Source organism: Giraffa tippelskirchi, chromosome 9 (assembly GCF_054371585.1).
Source record: "Giraffa tippelskirchi isolate mGirTip1 chromosome 9, T2T-mGirTip1v1.2.pri, whole genome shotgun sequence".
Taxonomy (NCBI): domain Eukaryota; kingdom Metazoa; phylum Chordata; class Mammalia; order Artiodactyla; family Giraffidae; genus Giraffa; species Giraffa tippelskirchi.
In genome coordinates this window covers 130,476,764-130,493,866 of record NC_137283.1, presented here as the reverse complement: position 1 = coordinate 130,493,866, position 17,103 = coordinate 130,476,764, and the positions used below count along the sequence as shown (strand labels likewise).

At 37.1% G+C, this 17,103-nt stretch overlaps 1 protein-coding gene across 5 annotated transcripts in view; it reads left to right on the top strand.

Moving 5' to 3' along the window:
• The first annotated feature begins 1,207 nt into the window (after positions 1-1,207).
• Positions 1,208-17,103, top strand: part of LOC145520251 (protein LEG1 homolog) — a 33,112-nt gene continuing 17,216 nt past the window's right edge. For 3 of the 5 annotated variants that reach the window (XR_014064342.1, XR_014064341.1, XM_081526216.1), the window contains exons 1-3: positions 1,208-1,526; positions 4,946-5,188; positions 8,375-8,438. Coding sequence is in view for 2 of the 5 variants with exons in the window: in XM_081526216.1 (XP_081382342.1) it covers positions 5,031-5,188; positions 8,375-8,438 (222 nt within the window). In the remaining 3 variants the exon portion in view is untranslated. Of the gene's footprint in view, positions 1,527-4,945; positions 5,189-6,731; positions 6,800-8,374; positions 8,439-17,103 lie in introns of all 5 variants that reach the window. The other 2 variants (XM_081526217.1, XR_014064343.1) reach the window with 2 other exon arrangements.

Below are 17,103 nucleotides of genomic sequence, written 5' to 3'. Positions count from 1 at the left end.
ACTGTTTTTAAATCTAAGCACAGTATCCATGATGGACACAATTGTTTATTATGTGTGTGTGTGCACTCATTCATGTATGACTCTTCTGCAACCCCGTTTAGCCCACCAGGCTTCTCCGTCCATGGGACTTTTCTGGCAAGAAAACTGGAGTGGGTTGCCACTTTCTCCTCCAGGGGATCTTCCTGAGCCAGGGTTCGAATCCGCATCTCCTATGGTTCCTGCATTGATAGGTGATTCTTTAACACTGAGCCACTAGGGAAGCCCAGATATTTTATTAAGACTGTAAAATTAAAACTCTTTATAGCTATTGTGGAAACAGTCTATTGAAAAAGACTCAATACCTATTGAACTGTACAACCGAAAAAGAAATAAATTCATTCAACTACAAACAGTGTTTACTGACATCTACTGGATTGTTTTACTTATAACTTTACTCTATAAATTGTGAAAAATTTAAAATACATTAAAGTCTAGACTGAATCAAGTATACTTTATTCAGTTTCTTTGGTAAGTAGAAGTTTATTATACACTCTGTTTATTATATATATTATATACTCTGTTTATTATATACTCTATCTTTAATGTACTGGAGCCATACCAAAGAATGCCCTTTAGGTAACTAAGCTGAGGGTCCTTAGTCTCTGTAGCTTCCCTATGCTGATGTGACTCACACTCCTAATATTTTTTGTCATCTCTTGATAACAGTGCTATGACGGTGCACATGAGATACTGCCAGGGTTCTCTTGCTCTGCATCATGCTTTTTACCCCTCACTAAGCTAAGCAACCTTGGTGCTGGGTAAACCTAATGTGTCTTGTATATTGATTGACAATCTGAAACTGAAACTTATTCTAATGGTCTTGTCCTTGTAAGAATATGAAATAACCATTTAAAATACTAGAAAAAAAGTTTAGGCGCAACAGGAGAGAAGGTTGTAGTGATAGTAGTAATTAAGTTATCACCCAAAATGCAACAAAAAAGACAATAGGAAGTATAAAAGAGATATTAAAAGACACTCAGATGAGTTTTAGAAGGCATAATATTTATTATAGAGAAGGAAATGGCAACCCACTCCAATATTCTTCCCTTGAAAATCCCATGGACAGAGGAGCCTGGCAGGCTACAGTCCATGGGGTCTCAAAAGAGTTGGACACGACTTAGCGACTAAACAACAACAATGCTTATTTAATTAGAGTTAGAGCAAGAGAAGGAGAAGGCAATGGCACCCCACTCCAGTGCTCTTGCCTGGAAAATCCCATGGACGGAGGAGCCTGGTAGGCTGCAGTCCATGGGGTTGCTAAGAGTCGGACACGACTGAGTGACTTCACTTTCACTTTTCACTTTCATGCATTGGAGAAGGAAATGGCAAGCCACTCCAGTGTTCTTGCCTGGAGAATCCCAGGGACAGGGGAGCCTGGTGGGCTGCCGTCTATGGGGTCTCACAGAGTCGGACATGACTGAAGCAACTTAGCAGCAACAGCAGCAGCAGCAGACCAAGAGAAATTGAGAGACTGGCGCTAGGCTGAGGTAAGGCAATATTCAAAGAGGTGATACCTGAGAACTTTCTAGAATTAGTAGATAAAACCAGTTCTCATTAAGGTACAGAATATCTCAAGAAGGACAAAAAAACCAATTTCCAACACATGATATAATAGTGAAATTTGAGAAGATGGCTACCGAGTTAAGGCCAGGCAAACAATAAACTTTACCAAGACCAAAAGAGAAGCTGGAAGCAAGCATTCTGGGGGAGACACTTTTAAGATCCGGGAACCAAAATAATTTTTTAAAGTAGAAATAAAGAAACTTTTACAAATAAACAAAAACAGAGAGGACTTACAATCAGTTGACTTCTCAGCACAAAACTACATAAAGGATGTACTTCAAGAAAGAAAATAAATCCAGAAATGAAGATCTGAGAATCAAGAAAGAATGATTCATTAAAAGAGAATTCACTGAATGGGAGACAATATTTGCCATATACACATCAGACAAGAGAATTGTATCCAGAAAATATAAAAAGAACTCCAACTTCCTTGGTGTTCAAGCAGTAAAGAATCTGCTGGCATGGCAGGAGACCTGGGTTCGATCCCTGAGTTGGGAAGATCCCCTGGAGAAGGGAATGTCTACCCACTCCAGTATTCTTGCCTGGAGAATTCCATGGACACAGGAGGCTGATGGGCTGCAGTCCATGGGTTGCAAAGAGTCAGGCACAACTGAGTGATTAACATTTTCACAAATCATTAGGTAAAATGCTGATAGCTTAATTTTAAGAAAGGATAGAGGACTTAAGTGAGCATTTCATAAACAAGGATATCCAAATTTATAATGAGCATATATGTAAATGTGCTTAGAAACGGCAATCTTTAGGACAATGCAAATTAGAGCCATGATGACATATACCATTACGAATTCACCAGATGTCTAAGATTATTTTTTAATGACAAAAACAAGTTTTGAAGAACATGTAGAGCAATCAGAACTCACACATATTGCTGGTGGGAGGTTTTACTTTTTTAATATTTATTTACTCATTTGGCAGTGTCGGGTCTTAGTTGTAGCTTACCAGATCTTTGCTGTGTCATACGAGGCATGTAGGCTCTAGTTGTGGAATGTAGATTTAGTTGCTGTGAGGTATGTGGGAATCTTAGTTCCCCAACCAAGGATTAAACCCATGTCCCCTGCATTGCAAGGTGGAATTTTAACCACTGGACCACCAGGGAAGTCCCACTGGTGAGAGTTTAAACTGATACATCTACTTTGGAAAACTACAGTATCTACCAAAGATAAAAAAATATCTACTCTATGACTCAGAATTGCCACTCCTAGGTGTAAATCAAACTGCAATTAAGTAAAAAGAAACTTGAGTATATTAACCTACCAATAGGGCATGTAAAAAAGATGTTTGTAGCAGCCGTATTCACAATAGCTTCAAGCTGAGCATGGTCTATAGCCATGAGCCATAGAACAAACAACTAAACTGTGATGCAGCAACATGAGTGTAATGATACATGCAACGATGAATATATTTCAAAACCATGATGTTCAATGATAGAATTCAGACGCAAAAATAGTATACGCTGCATGATTCCTTTTATATTACATTTACAAGATGTCAACCCTGTTTTATGCTAATGGAAGGAAGTCTGTGGTTTGCATTTGGGTTGGTAATGACCAAGAAGAAGAAGTCATGGCACTTGTGGGTATGTCATTTAGAATATGCTAATATATTACAATGAGTATATAATAAGGTTCAAGGTCTACTGGAAGTCAAACCTTGGATTTGGAATTGAACCCATGTCCCCTGCATTGGCGGGGAAGGCAATGGCACCCCACTCCAGTACTCTTGCCTGGAAAATCACATGGACAGAGGAGCCTGGTGGGCTGCAGTCCATAGGGTTGCTAAGAGCCGGACACTACTGAGCGACTTCACTTTCGCTTTTCACTTTCATGCATTGGAGAAGGAAATGGCAACCCACTCCAGTGTCCTTGCCTGGAGAATCCCAGGGACAGAGGCACCTGATGGGCTGCCGTCTATGCGGTCTCACAGAGTCGGACACGACTGAAGTGACTTAGCAGCAGCAGCAGCCCCTGCATTGGCAGGCAGTATCTTAACCACTGGACCACAAGGGAAGTCCCTTGACATTTTACACCATTGGATAATCCAAACAGGGTATCAAAAAGGCCAACCAAAATGAAAGTGTAACAAATAAATGAACTGTGATAACACAGACAGTGAAAGGGGAATCAAAACAAGAATGGCGTTGTAGAAGAACAGCTGACTGTGAGAATATGGACATGGCTGCTGTTTGAGAGACTTAAAGTATGCAGTCAGAGGAATCTGATGAAGGCATGAATGAAGAAATTGGGCGTGAGGATGAAGAGGCCTCCAAAAACGTGGTGACAGCACAAAAGTTCATATTAGAGGAACCCTCTGAGATATTTCACAACATTGAAAGAATAAAATGCTGCATGCTGATCCAAACTTAGAAAAAATGTATGAAAATTCACCAAGGTATACTTGCTCTTTATTGTAAGATATATGATGAGAAGAAGAAGGCAGGGACTGTTTGTACTATTTTAGATGTGTTTTACCAAGAGACATGACACTTCAGTTCTCAATGTTTTCCAGTTTTAAATTATAGTGTACTAGATAAATGTCAGTTTTACTATTTTTTGTTTGCTTGTACATTTATAAATGACAGTTTTGGGGCTTCCCAGATGGCCGTAGTGGTAAAGAACCCCCCTGCCAATGCAGGAGATGTAAGAGATGCCGGTTTGATCCCTGAATCAGAAAGATGCCCTGGAGGAGGGGATGGCAGCTGACTCCAGTATTTTTGCCTAGAGAATCACATGGACAGAGGAGCCTGGTGGGCTACAGTCCATGGGGTCACAGAGCCGGACACAACTGAAGCGACTTAACACACGTACATAGCAGACATGATTCTTTAATGTTTAAACAGAATTTTTAAAGATCCTGAAACAGTTTTAATAGCTCCCATTGACTATTAAGAGCACTTTGTACAACATCACCTTGCACAGTCATTTTTATGGTCCCCTACTTACTACCACGTAAAGCAGAGTGAGGGCTAAATTATAGACGTATGTAGTTTGATGTTTTGGCAATAAATATATTACAGTTTTAAAAATAGCTAAGAGAAAATGTTGCAATTGTATTATATAGTAATTGTTATCAAAATAGGAAGCGAATAATTAGTGACTGTTGGGAATGGTGTCAGGGAGATAACCTGTCAGGTTAGACCAGTTAATGTCCAAGAATCAACAGCTTCTTCTCCTCACACAAGACTCTCCTGCAACCTGGTGATGATGCATATTTCCCATTATTCTAAGGCCATGGCAGGGGGCAGGGGGTCATTACCTTTGATTATTTTTTTCTAAATGTGTCTCACACTCATCTATTGCTGTCCATCTCTTTCTTGCCTTTACAGGGACTCCTTTTCCTAACTGGCATGACCTTCCATCCCACCCCAATGAACTCATGTAAACGGCAGTGTTCAAACATCTCCTCTGTGAATGCTGCAAGATTCACTCAAGCAGACACCACCACCCTATTTCTCCTCTCCTACTACAGTACATAGGACAGGATTCAGGGCTGTGAATACTTGTCTGCATGTATTTGCACCGAGTTCCTGGTATTCAGGCAGTGTGTGTTGTTTGTGTTTGGACTGCAGGTATGTAATGCATGATTTTTAAATGAATAAATCTCTAATGCTGTATAAATTTAGTTTACTATGCTGCCTTCAACATAGATTGTTATTCTAAACTTTCTCTAGTCTCATGAGGACATAATAGTTAAATGAAAGCATGAAATGAAAGACTTTGTTCACTGATGAATAAAAGTGAGACTTGACCAGTGGGGTATCTTTCAAGACAACATGTGTGACCCTGGAGCCATGTTTTCCAGGGCTTACAAAACATTTAGAAGACTTAAAAAAATGCTAATAACATATGTAATGCTTTTTGCACAAGGTGTAAATTTAACATATATATATGTGTGTATATATATATATATGTAATGATTTGATAAACACCGAGAGCATTGATTTTGGAGTCAAGTTGACCTGAATCCAAACCTAGATTTGTCACTTAATAGATGAGTGATCAAAGAAATGGGGCTTCATCTCTTTATTCATAAAATAGGGTGGCGGGGGCCGCAAATGACATCTGTCTCTAGAATTACCATGGAGATGAAGTATGATGACAGAGGCTCATGGAGCACCACCCAGTGTCTGGCACTTGATATGTGCATAACTTAACAATCTCTTTCCTCCATTTCTTTCCTCTTTTTTTTGGATTGCAATATTGTTGATGTTTTCACTATCCATACTATATATTACATTATTGTTTTATTTGAAATAATCTTTTTGAGCATTTGAATTATGTCAATAGAAACAATCTATTTTCTTTTTTAAAATTGAATTATAGTTGGTTTACAAGGACTTCTCAGGTGGTGCTAGTGGTAAAGAATCCTCCTGCCAATGCAGGAGACATAAGAGACGCAGGTTCGATCCTTGGGTCAGGAAGATCCCCTGGAGGAGGGCATGGCAACCCACTCCAGTATTCTTGCCTGGAGAATCCTATGGACGGAGGAGCCATCAAAGTGATTCATATATCTATGTATGTATGTCTGTGTCTATGTGTGTGTATATATATATATGTATATATATTTTTTCAGACTCCTTTCCGTTATTGATTATTACACGATTTTAAATATAGTTCCCTGTGCTATGCGATAGGACCTTGTTGCTTTATATTTTATTTATAGTAGTATTTATCTGTTAATTCCAAGCTCCTAGTTTACCCCACCCCACCCCTCATTTCTCCTTTGGTAACCATAAGTTTATTTTCTATGTCTGTGAGTCTATTTCTGTTTTGTAAATAAGTACATTTTATATCATTTTTTTAAATTCATGTAAGTGATATCATATGGTATTTGTCTTTCTTTGTCTAACTTCACTTAGTGTGATAATCTCTAGGTCCATCCATGTTGCTGCAAATAACATTATTCGTTCTTTTTATGACTAATATTCCATTGTATTGCATCTTCTTTACTCATTCATCTGTTGATGGACACTTAGGCTGTTCCCATGTCTTGGCTATTGTAAGTAGTTTCACAATGAATATTGGGGTGTATGTAGCTTTTCAAATTAGAGTTTTATCTGGATATATGCCCAGGATTGAGATTGTTGGATCATATGGTAACTCTATTTTTAGTTTTTAGGGAGTCTCCATCCTGTTCTCCATAGTGGCAGCGCTAATTTACATTCCCACCAACAGTGTAGGTGGGTTCCCTTTTTCAATACTCTCTCCAGGATTTATTATTTGTAGACTTTTTGAAGATGGCCATTCTGACTGGTATGAGGTGATACCTCTGTGTAGTCTTAATTTGCTTTTCTCTAATAATTAGCAATGTTGAGCATCTTTTCATGTGCCTGTTAGCCATCTGTATGTCTTCTTTGGAGAAATGTCTATTTAGTTCTGCTGCCAATTTTTTTTTTATATTGAGCTGCATTATCTGTTTGTATATTTTGGAAATTAAGCCCTTGTCAGTTGTATCATTTGCAAATATTTTCTCCAAGAAATTGTCTATTTTCGAGGTTTTTTTTAAAAATCTGTATTCAACTCTTGTTTATTTATTTGTAAACTTGCCATGAAAAATTTAAAAAAACACAGGCAAGCTTTCTTTTGTCCCAAGTAACTATTAGCTATTATTTCTTTACATGTATACGAGCCCTCACTGCCACGGTATGTGTATTCAAGGACTGAAATCTGTTGTTCTCATCTGATTTCCAACAGTTAAGTAAAATAAATAATGGTCCAAAACCTATGCCAGTTCTATCAGTTAAAATAATAGTTATCTGTAACAGGTGTTTTTAAATATCAACTTAACTTTTAGGGATAAAGTTGGTAAAATTAAGTCCCATCTCTTGTGTATAACGAAATTTTATCCCTGCTTATGGGAAAAGCAGTTGAACACTATTTAATGCTCAACATATTAAATCCTATTTTTCATAAACCGAACAGTTATGAATAACATTGTGTATTTCATTTTTATATTATGTAAACATTAGAACTAATGCTTAGATTTCAGTTTATATTGTTCTCTGTATTTATTTTACTTTAACCTAATTCAAAATATCTGATAAGAAATTTGGCATGTGACTGAATTCTAAGTAACATTGGAACTGAAGAGAATGGGTCATCATAGGAATGACCACTAGATGGTGCTAGTTGTCTAATTTATAAACCTAAGCTATTTTTCTCAAAAGTTTGCTTCTCCCTTGTCTTCGCTGATGTTTTCTAAATACAATGTTATTCATGCTGTCAGTAAAATTGGAGCTTATAAAAACCTAAATTTGGAACATCCAAGTTTTTAAAAAAATGCTCTGACTCTCCACTCAATCTTTTTTCTTCATGTCCTAAAAGGTAAGAGATAGTTTATACCTTTCAAACCTAGAACTTAGTTATAATATCTAAATAGTTATTCTCAACACAGTTAAAAGGCATAAGCCGCCTTCTTCCATGCCCTCATTAATTTAGATATTTTTACTGTAAAGAGTATAAATGATTCAATTGTGGTATAACTTGGTTCAGCAAGACACATTTATTCTGGAGCTAGGCTGAAAGGGTAACTGTCAAATTTTCTATTATAAACTGTTTCTTCTTTTTCAATATAACATAGGAGCTGGAGAAGGGCCAAAGCAGGTTCAGAACACTAGAATTTGGGGAAAGAACTGTTGGTTATGTCTGAAATCTGCAGAACTGGAAAGGCAAAATTCTGGTAATGCAGTTTAAATTATTGTTTCCATTAATCCGGCAGGTTTTCATGTTTAATTTTTTTTTTCTATGTTCAAAAGCAATGAAGAAAATGGAAGTAATGCAACCCAGGAAATGAATAGAGAGGCTACATATTACCTCCAGGTCAGTCAAAGGACATTTTGCAAAGGACAAATAGAGGGGTCAGGCTAGTTGTGGGAGAGCCATAAAGGTGTCCGGTTAAGTGTTGCTGCAGAAACTTTGGATGAAATATCTAGAAGTCACACTTCCTTTTTTGATCATGCATTGTAATGGCTTATTTTATGACTGAACTTATAATGCTTTGTCTAGCCATACCATATAAGGTTTAAAAATCAGAGAATTTGTAGAACCTATAGAATAAGCTTCCCAGGTGATATTAGTGGTAAAGAACCCGCCTGTCAGTGGAGGAGACATAAGAGACGCAGGTTCAATCCCTGGGTTGGAAAGATCCCCTGGAGAAGGGCATGGCAACCCACTCCAGTATTCTTGCCTAGAAGATCTCATGGACAGAGGAGCCTGGCAGGCTACAGTCCATAGGGTTGCTGAGTCGGATACGATTGAAGCAACTTAGCACACAAAGAATAAGCTGCTTTGTGGAGAAAATTTAGATCAGACAACACTGGCCTATAAGTTAGCGAAGTCACTACGAAGAGTTCTTAACCTCCAGTAATAAGAGTCCACTGTGATAGATCCTATCGAGATTGTAGGAATGAGGGCTATATTCCACAAAGGAAATTCAGCTTTTTGAAAATTTTGCTTCATGATATTCAGATCTTAAAATTGTAGGAATAAATGCAGACTTTTCTCACTCAGTCTCACCTTCCCTAATTTTCAAGGGAGATGATTAGATAGTTTCTGCCCCTGAGTCAACTGCATGCAAACTTCCTATCGGGCAAGAATGTAGGGATTCACTATGTTTAACATACATCGATCTCACTCTGGGTAGTTGATGGCTTTAGATTATGTCACTTATTAATACTCAGTTTTTTGTTGTATTTTATTTATTTATTTAAATTTATTTGCTTCTTTTAATTGGAACACTTAGTTTTGATGGCACACACTTCTGGTGTTATATGTTAACAAGCAGTTTTATGTTGTGTTTATATACAGAATGTTAGGCAGTGATGGTCTAGTTAACCTCATTTTGCTTTTATGCATTGCTGCCTTTGTCATATCATACTGCTAGTTGTTTTTATTCAAGAGTGTTCTGATCACGTGTAGTTCTGTGATCCAAATATACAGATATGAAGATATTTACTTTCCATTACATTTTTAAGAGTTATAGGCAGAAATTGGTAGTAAGTTAACTTTTAGAGAACGTCCTTGCAATTTTTTGCTTTGGGAGGGAGGGTCCATGACTTCTTTTTCACACATGATTTTCTTTCTATTTTAATTTATAAACACAATATAATATTTTCAGGCTTTCCTTCCACAATGATTATTATATTAATAATATAGAAAATTTAATGGCATTTCTGGAGGAAAAAATACGAGACTGAAAGTGTGTTTTAACATTGAGTAGAAATGATGATTTGAAGTAGTAAGACTCTAATATTACTCATCATTTAAAATATCACCAGCAACTTTCAGGAACAAGCCAAATGCTTGTCCAATCCATGAATTCTTCACTAAGCTTACAGAATTACTGGAAGATGCCTGTGCATTCACACCTACCTAAGAGGAAGGATCTTATTAATATTTAGGCAACAGTAAAATCACTCCAAAAATCAATTTTATTTTTGCATGTAATTTTACAGTCTTATAAATGAGGGAGGAACTCTGTGGTTGTTAAATATATGTAAAGCCTTTCATGCTTAAAACCCAGGAAAAAGCGTAGGCAATATTTAGAGGAGCCTGGTGAACTAGAGTCCACGGGGTTGCAAAGAGTAAACACGGCTGAGCAACGGAGCGAGTACACACCCGGTGTTAGCTATGCATCTGGAATGAACTGAAAAGCTTTCAAAGTGTATCATATTCATAATGGCCAGAATCAGATTTGCAGTATATGCTTACGTGTTGGTTTTTCTGTTAGAATGAGAACTGAGGAAAACTACAGCATTTAATGTAATAACATCTAAAAAATAAACTGGTTTATAAAAGTGTAATAAACCTGTGTTTTCCATAATCAAATTTAAACCTTGTCTGCTTTCTACAATAAGCCTTACATTTGGCCAACAAATGTACAGTTTTAAGAACCACAAAATTGTTCATGATCAACTCTGCAAAAACTGCTTCCACAGTTACAGCTATACAGAGAGTTTTCATAAATTGGAAACTTCAGTTAACTAAATCCCTCCTTCTCCATCCTTCAAGATGTTGTAATTTTATCTTTAATTTAGTTTCTAAAGAAAGGACTAGATGAGTATTCATCAATACTTTGTTGAAGAGAATGGATCATGATACATCACACTATAGTAACATTATTATAACAATATTATATTTTCATTATAGGAATCTCAATTCTTAACAACAATGTAAAGTTCAACATACCAAATATCTTACCTATTTTCAAATACAAAATATTACCCTTTTATGCCCCAAATAGTTAAAATGCAAGAAGAGAAGAAGCAGCAGCCCTTATTCTTCTCTAACAGATGTGGGAAGATATTTAGGCAGGTTGCAGATCAGACTCTGGGAATTATCCTATGAAAAACCTGCTTCAAAACTGAAGGCATCAGAGAATATTAAAAATATAGAACTATATATTTTCACCCTCCTAATTTCCTGGATTCAGTGGCAGTTTTCCATCAGCTGTGTTCCTCCAGCCCTAGCAATAATTCTTCAGTCACCTAAGTTTGTGTTAATATCTCTGCCTGCAACAACGAGAGTGGTTACTGTTTTGCTGACTAATTTCTGATTGATGTCTGTCAATCAGACACATGTTCCAGACTACATTCTGCCACAAGCATGTAGACTACATTTTTAGAGAACAGTACTATCTTGTATATGTTATATGAAAGCATATATTTGTGCTAGTAATAATATATAACTTCTCTCAACTTAGTTTTTATTCAGCACAGTTTTTCTCTCAGTTAAATATTAGAGATAATCAGTTTAAATCATAAATTCTAACCTTAATGGCAGTTATGTATTTTAATAAAATACCCTGTTAGAATCAAATAAAGATCAAATTAATACTATTTTAGAATAAGATGTTAAGTGAAGCGTTATTCTATAGTATGCTTATTACACAGAATTGTTTCAAAGTTCCAAGGAAGAAAAGCAGAGCAATCAGTATTGTTGGTGTAAGATAGTCCTCATGTTTTTTAGGTGGTGGGGCAGAATGCACAGTATGTAAAATTTGCAATAAAAATGAGGTTCCTTTTATCTTTCTGCTCTTCACCTCTTTAGTCTAGAATTCATCCAACTGATACAAGGTGACTTTCATTCATTTTACGTTTACATTCCAGTTGACAGGAATGAAGGAAAGGTTCCTAAAATCTTGAAAGATATATTTGGAAATTCTATACATGACTCTGCTCATGTGTAGGTAGAATCTGCTCGTATTCCACTCGTCACATCACTGGGCTGTATCTAGTCAACAGAGATGCTGAAAAATAGAAGCTTTGTTTAAGATATGTATATGGAAGGCAAAACGATGCAGTGAGTATTAGGTATAAAAATATTGAGCTATATTACTGTGAGAGAAGGGAGAAAGTGAACACGGAGGACAGTTAGTGGTCTTTGTCGCCAGATGTATTCCTATCACTCTCATAGTTGCATCTGTACTTTCCCCACAAGTCTAATAGTCTTGCCAATTCCCTCTTCCAAGGAAGCCAAGCTAAATCCTTGTACCTCCTGGTTAACCAGTGTTTACAGTTTTTGTGTTGTGTGGTCCTGCCAGTCTGATCCAGGCGAACTCCTCGTGGTAGAATTAATGATAAATGGAAAAAAACTTTTTTTCTTTTCCTACTAAATAATATGCAATAGAAAGAGCATGTCTAATTTAAAACTTTCCTTCTGAAAATGAATGCATGGAAAGGTCCCAAATTACCTGGTTTTGGTCACTTTGTATTATGAATTCAAGGCAGAGAGTGCTTCTTGGAGCAGAGGAGTAGTCTCTTTTAACTCTGCTTACAGATTGGCTCAGTTCAAATCCCTCTCTTTTGTAGGAATTTGAATTTAACAGATAACAAAATTTTGAAAATTTCAGTCATTTCTTCTAATGATGCAACTTTTCTTTGAACAAGGTTTTTAGTCTGTTATATACCTGGCAATAATTTAGACAAATATTTTGCCAGAGCAGAGCAAGGATCGCTAGGTTTACAGACTGAAACACCTAATTATTTCTCACCTTCCCCACAAATGCTTACACAAAGTCAAAACCACAAATTTTGGACTCTTTTTTCTACCTTATTGTTTTCCTTTTTTTTTTTTAAAGAATTATATCAGACTTGACCCACTAGTTCCAAATGGAGAAAGGAGTATGTCAAGGCTGTATATTGTCACCCTACTTATTTAACTTACATGCAGAGTACATCATGAGAAACGCTGGAGGAAGCACAAGCTGGAATCAAGATCGTAGGGAGAAATATCAATAACCTCAGATATGTAGATGACACCACACTTATGGCAGAAAGTGAAGAAGAACTAAAGAGCCTCTTGATGACAGTGAAAGAGTTGGCTTAAAACCTCAACATTCAGAAAACTAACATCATGGTATCTGGTCCCATCACTTCATGGCAAATAGATGGGGGAACAGTGGAAACAGTGGTAAACTTTATTTTGGGGGGCTCCAAAATCACTGCAGATGGTGACTGCAGCCATGAAATTAAAAGACACTTGCTTCTTGGAAGAAAAACTATGACCAACCTAGACAGCATATTAAAAAGCAGAGACATTACTTTGCCAGCAAAGGTCCATATAGTCAAAGCTATGGGTTTTTCCAGTAGTTATGTATGGATGTGAGAGTTGGACCATACAGAAAGTTGAGCACCGAAGAATTAATGCTTTTGAACTGTGGTGTTGGAGAAGACTCTTGAGAGTCCCTTGGATTGCAAGGAGATCTAACCAGTCCATCCTAAAGGAAATCAGTCCTGAATATTCATTGGAAGGACTGATATTGAAGCTGAAACTCCAATACTTTGGCCACCTGATGCGAAGAATTGACTCATTGGAAAAGACCCTGATGCTGAGAAAGATTGAAGGCAGGAGGAGAAGGGGACGACAGAGGATGAAATGGTTGGATGGCATCACTGACTCAATGGACATGAGTTGAGTAATCTCCAAGAGTTGGTGATAGACAGGGAGGCCTGGCATGCTGCAGTCCATGAGGCCGCAAAGAGTTGGACATGACTGAGTGACTGAACTGACTGACTGACCCACTTTTAACATCAAATACTTTATGACATCTATTTTATAACCAGTAATTGAAAATCACAGAAAATATAAGCTACCTATATACTAATTAAAATATATCAGGATGCTCCAATTGAAACATGAAAGAGAAATTGAAGTAAATTAATATTAATGAAATATGAATTTTAATATGTAAATGGTCAATCACACTATTCCTATAAGTGGAGTAACCTAAATAAAGCAGCTACAAATGTATACTCACTTCTATGTTTTTAAAGCAGGAATAAAACAAACCATGAATGGTTTTCTCATTAATGATGTCATTCTCCACCAAGATAAACTATTAATCACCTAACAAAGTATTATAACAACCTTTCCTGGAGTTACCTCCTCATGATATTTAACTGAATATTAAGCATGCAAAAATATACTGTTTAAAATTTAGTGGACTTAAGACCTAGGCTCAAATAATTATAAACAGGTTTTTCAACTACATAAAGTGTCAACCGGACGTGGATATATGACATTTTTTCCTTGTGGTTGATATTTCTGTAATTTGTCCAGAAGACTTTCACCTTATCTTCCCCCTTCCCTCTTTCTCTCCTCCCACCCCACACTAAATGCTATTATTTCCCTGTCCTAGGGAAGACTAGCATCTAAGTGAGGAATGAGGTCCTTTCAAAACCATATGACTGTAATATAAGAAATACTGCCTGACTCTCCTTTACAGCTGTGTTTCCCTCTACATTATCATGGTACTCTGTACTTAATGATAGTTTTCATTGTATAAGCTATGGTCACTTATCCGCTTATTACTATTTCTACACAGACTGAGCTCCAAGTAGCAGGAACAATGTCGTTTTCAATTTTATGGTCCTAGTGTCTAGCACAATGCCTGCATCCTTTGTTTTTTTTGTTTCCTACTTTATTTTTCATTGGAGTATAATTGCTTTCTAATGCTGTGTTAGTCTCTGCTGTACCATGAGGTGAATCAGCTGTATGGGTACATATATCCCCTCCTTCTTAGATCTCCATCCCACCCCACTCCATCCCACACATGTAATCACAATAGAGCGCCAAGCTGAGCTCCCTGTGTTTTATAGCAAGTTCCCATTAGCTATCTATTTTACACATGGCAGTATATATATGTCAATCCCAATCTCCCAATTTATCCCATCCTCCCCTTCTCCCTGCCCCCGTGTCCATGTATCCATTCTCTACATCTGCATCTCTATTCCTGCCCTGGAAATGGTTTCATCTGTACCATTTTTCTAGGTTCCACATATTTTCATTAATATATGATATTTGTTTTTCTCTTTCTGACTTACTTTACTCTGTTTGACAGACTCTAGGTCCAACTACATCTCTACAAATGACCTAATTTTGTTACTTTTTATGCTAAGTAATATTTCTTTGTATATATGTACCACATCTTCTTTCTTCATTCAAATGTCATTGGACATTTAGGTTGTTTCCATGTCCTGACTATTGTAAACAGAGTTACAATGAACATCGGGGTACATGTTTCCTTTTGAGTTATGGTTTTCTCAGAGTATGTGCCCACTGTGAGTTTGCTGGCCCATATGGTAGTTCTATTTTTAGCTTGTTAAGGAACCTCCATACTTCTCTCCACAGTGGCTGTGTCAACTTACCTTCCCACCAACAGTGCATGAGGGTTCCCTTTTCTCCACACCCTCTCAAGCATTTAGTCTAGGTAGATTTTTTTGATGATGGCCATTCTGATCAGTGTGAGGTGATACCTCATTGTAGTTTTGATTTGTATTTCTCTAATAATTAGTGACGTTGAGCATTTCATGTGCCTCTTGGCCATCTGTATGTCTTCTTAGGAGAAATGTTTAGGCCTTCCACCTATTTCGTGACTGGGTTGTTTGGTTTTTTTTTTTTTTTATTGAACTCTATAGTTGTTTGGGGGCTTCCCCAGTGGCCTAGGGTAAAGAAGCCACCTGCAGTGCAGAAGCCACAGGAGACCTGGTTTTGATCCCTGAGTTGGGAAGATCTCCTGGAGGAGGGCATGGCAACCCACTCTAGTGTTCTTGCCTGGAGAATCCCATGGACCAATGAGCCTGGTGGGCTACAGTTCATAGGGTCACAAAGAGTCAGACATGACTGAAGTGACTTAGCATGCATTCATGAGCTGTTTGTATATTTTGGAGATTAATCCTTTGTCCATTGTTTCATTTGCAAGTATTTTCTCCCATTCTTAATCAAAAAATGTCAGCTGACTTATTGGAAAACCTAATAAATAAGAAGCATTTATAACATGTTTTAGAAATGAAGGGCCTTCTCAACTAGTTCATCTTATTGAGGATCTTGAATTCATCTTTGTAGACATGTAGACACAGAACATTAACTTTGTTCCTGTGCCCAACATTGTCAGAACTCCAGCAATTCATTTACATTAACTAAGTCCAAGATAAGCTCATTTAAAAGAAGGAACAATTTTATTTATTTACAATAGAGATGCCAACTTGGCTGTACACTCATGCTTTCAAAACATGGTATTTGCCCCTGCAGAGGAATCTACTGAAGAAGCCAGATTACTCAATAAAATCTGTACAGGACAAATCAACTGTTTGGGCTTAGGTGCTTGAATCATTAACTGTTTAGGCTTAGGGGCTTGGGTCATTCTGATGAATCAAGTTTTAAGATAGATTAATAGGAGTATTTCTCTGATCTTATTAGGAATATAAGACAGAGTATTTTTTTTCCCTCTGAAGTTATTTTACAAAATTATACTACAGATGGAACAGAAAAAGTTTCATCTTCTGTTAACATAACTCTTCAAACTATCATAAACTTTCTTTTTATTTTTGACATAGTTACATAGTGTACACTTTTGTGGAGTTTTATCCTTTTGCATGTAGCCCTTCAGTTTTTCAAACACCATTTTTTGAAGAGGCTGTCTTTCCCCATTGTATATTCTTGCCTCTTTTATCATAAATTAAGTGACATATGAGTGTGGATTTATTTGTGGATGTTCTAGTCTGTTTCGTCAATCTCTGTATCTGTTTTGGGGCCAGTACCATACTGTTTTGTCTACTGTAGCTTTGTCATATATTTTGAAAACAGGGGGCACATTGTTCTCCTTTCTTAAGGTTGCTTTGGTTATTTGAGATCTTTTTTGGTTCCATATATGTTTTAGGATTATTCTAGTTCTGTGGGAAAATGCCTTGAGTATTTCCACAGGTACTGCTTTGGATCTGTAGATTGCCTTGGATAGTATAGTTATTTTGACAATATTGACTCTTCTAATCTAAGAACACCATATATCTTTCCATCTGTTTGTGTCATCTTCAGTTTCTTTTATCGGCTTTTTTTAGTTTTCAGAGTATGAGTCTTTTGTGTGTGTGCTAAGTTGCTTCAGTTGTGTCCAACTCTTTGCAACCCCATGGACGGTAGTTGTCCGGCACCTCCGTCCATGGGATTTTCCAGGCAAGAATACTGGAGTGGGTTGCCATGCCCTCCTCCA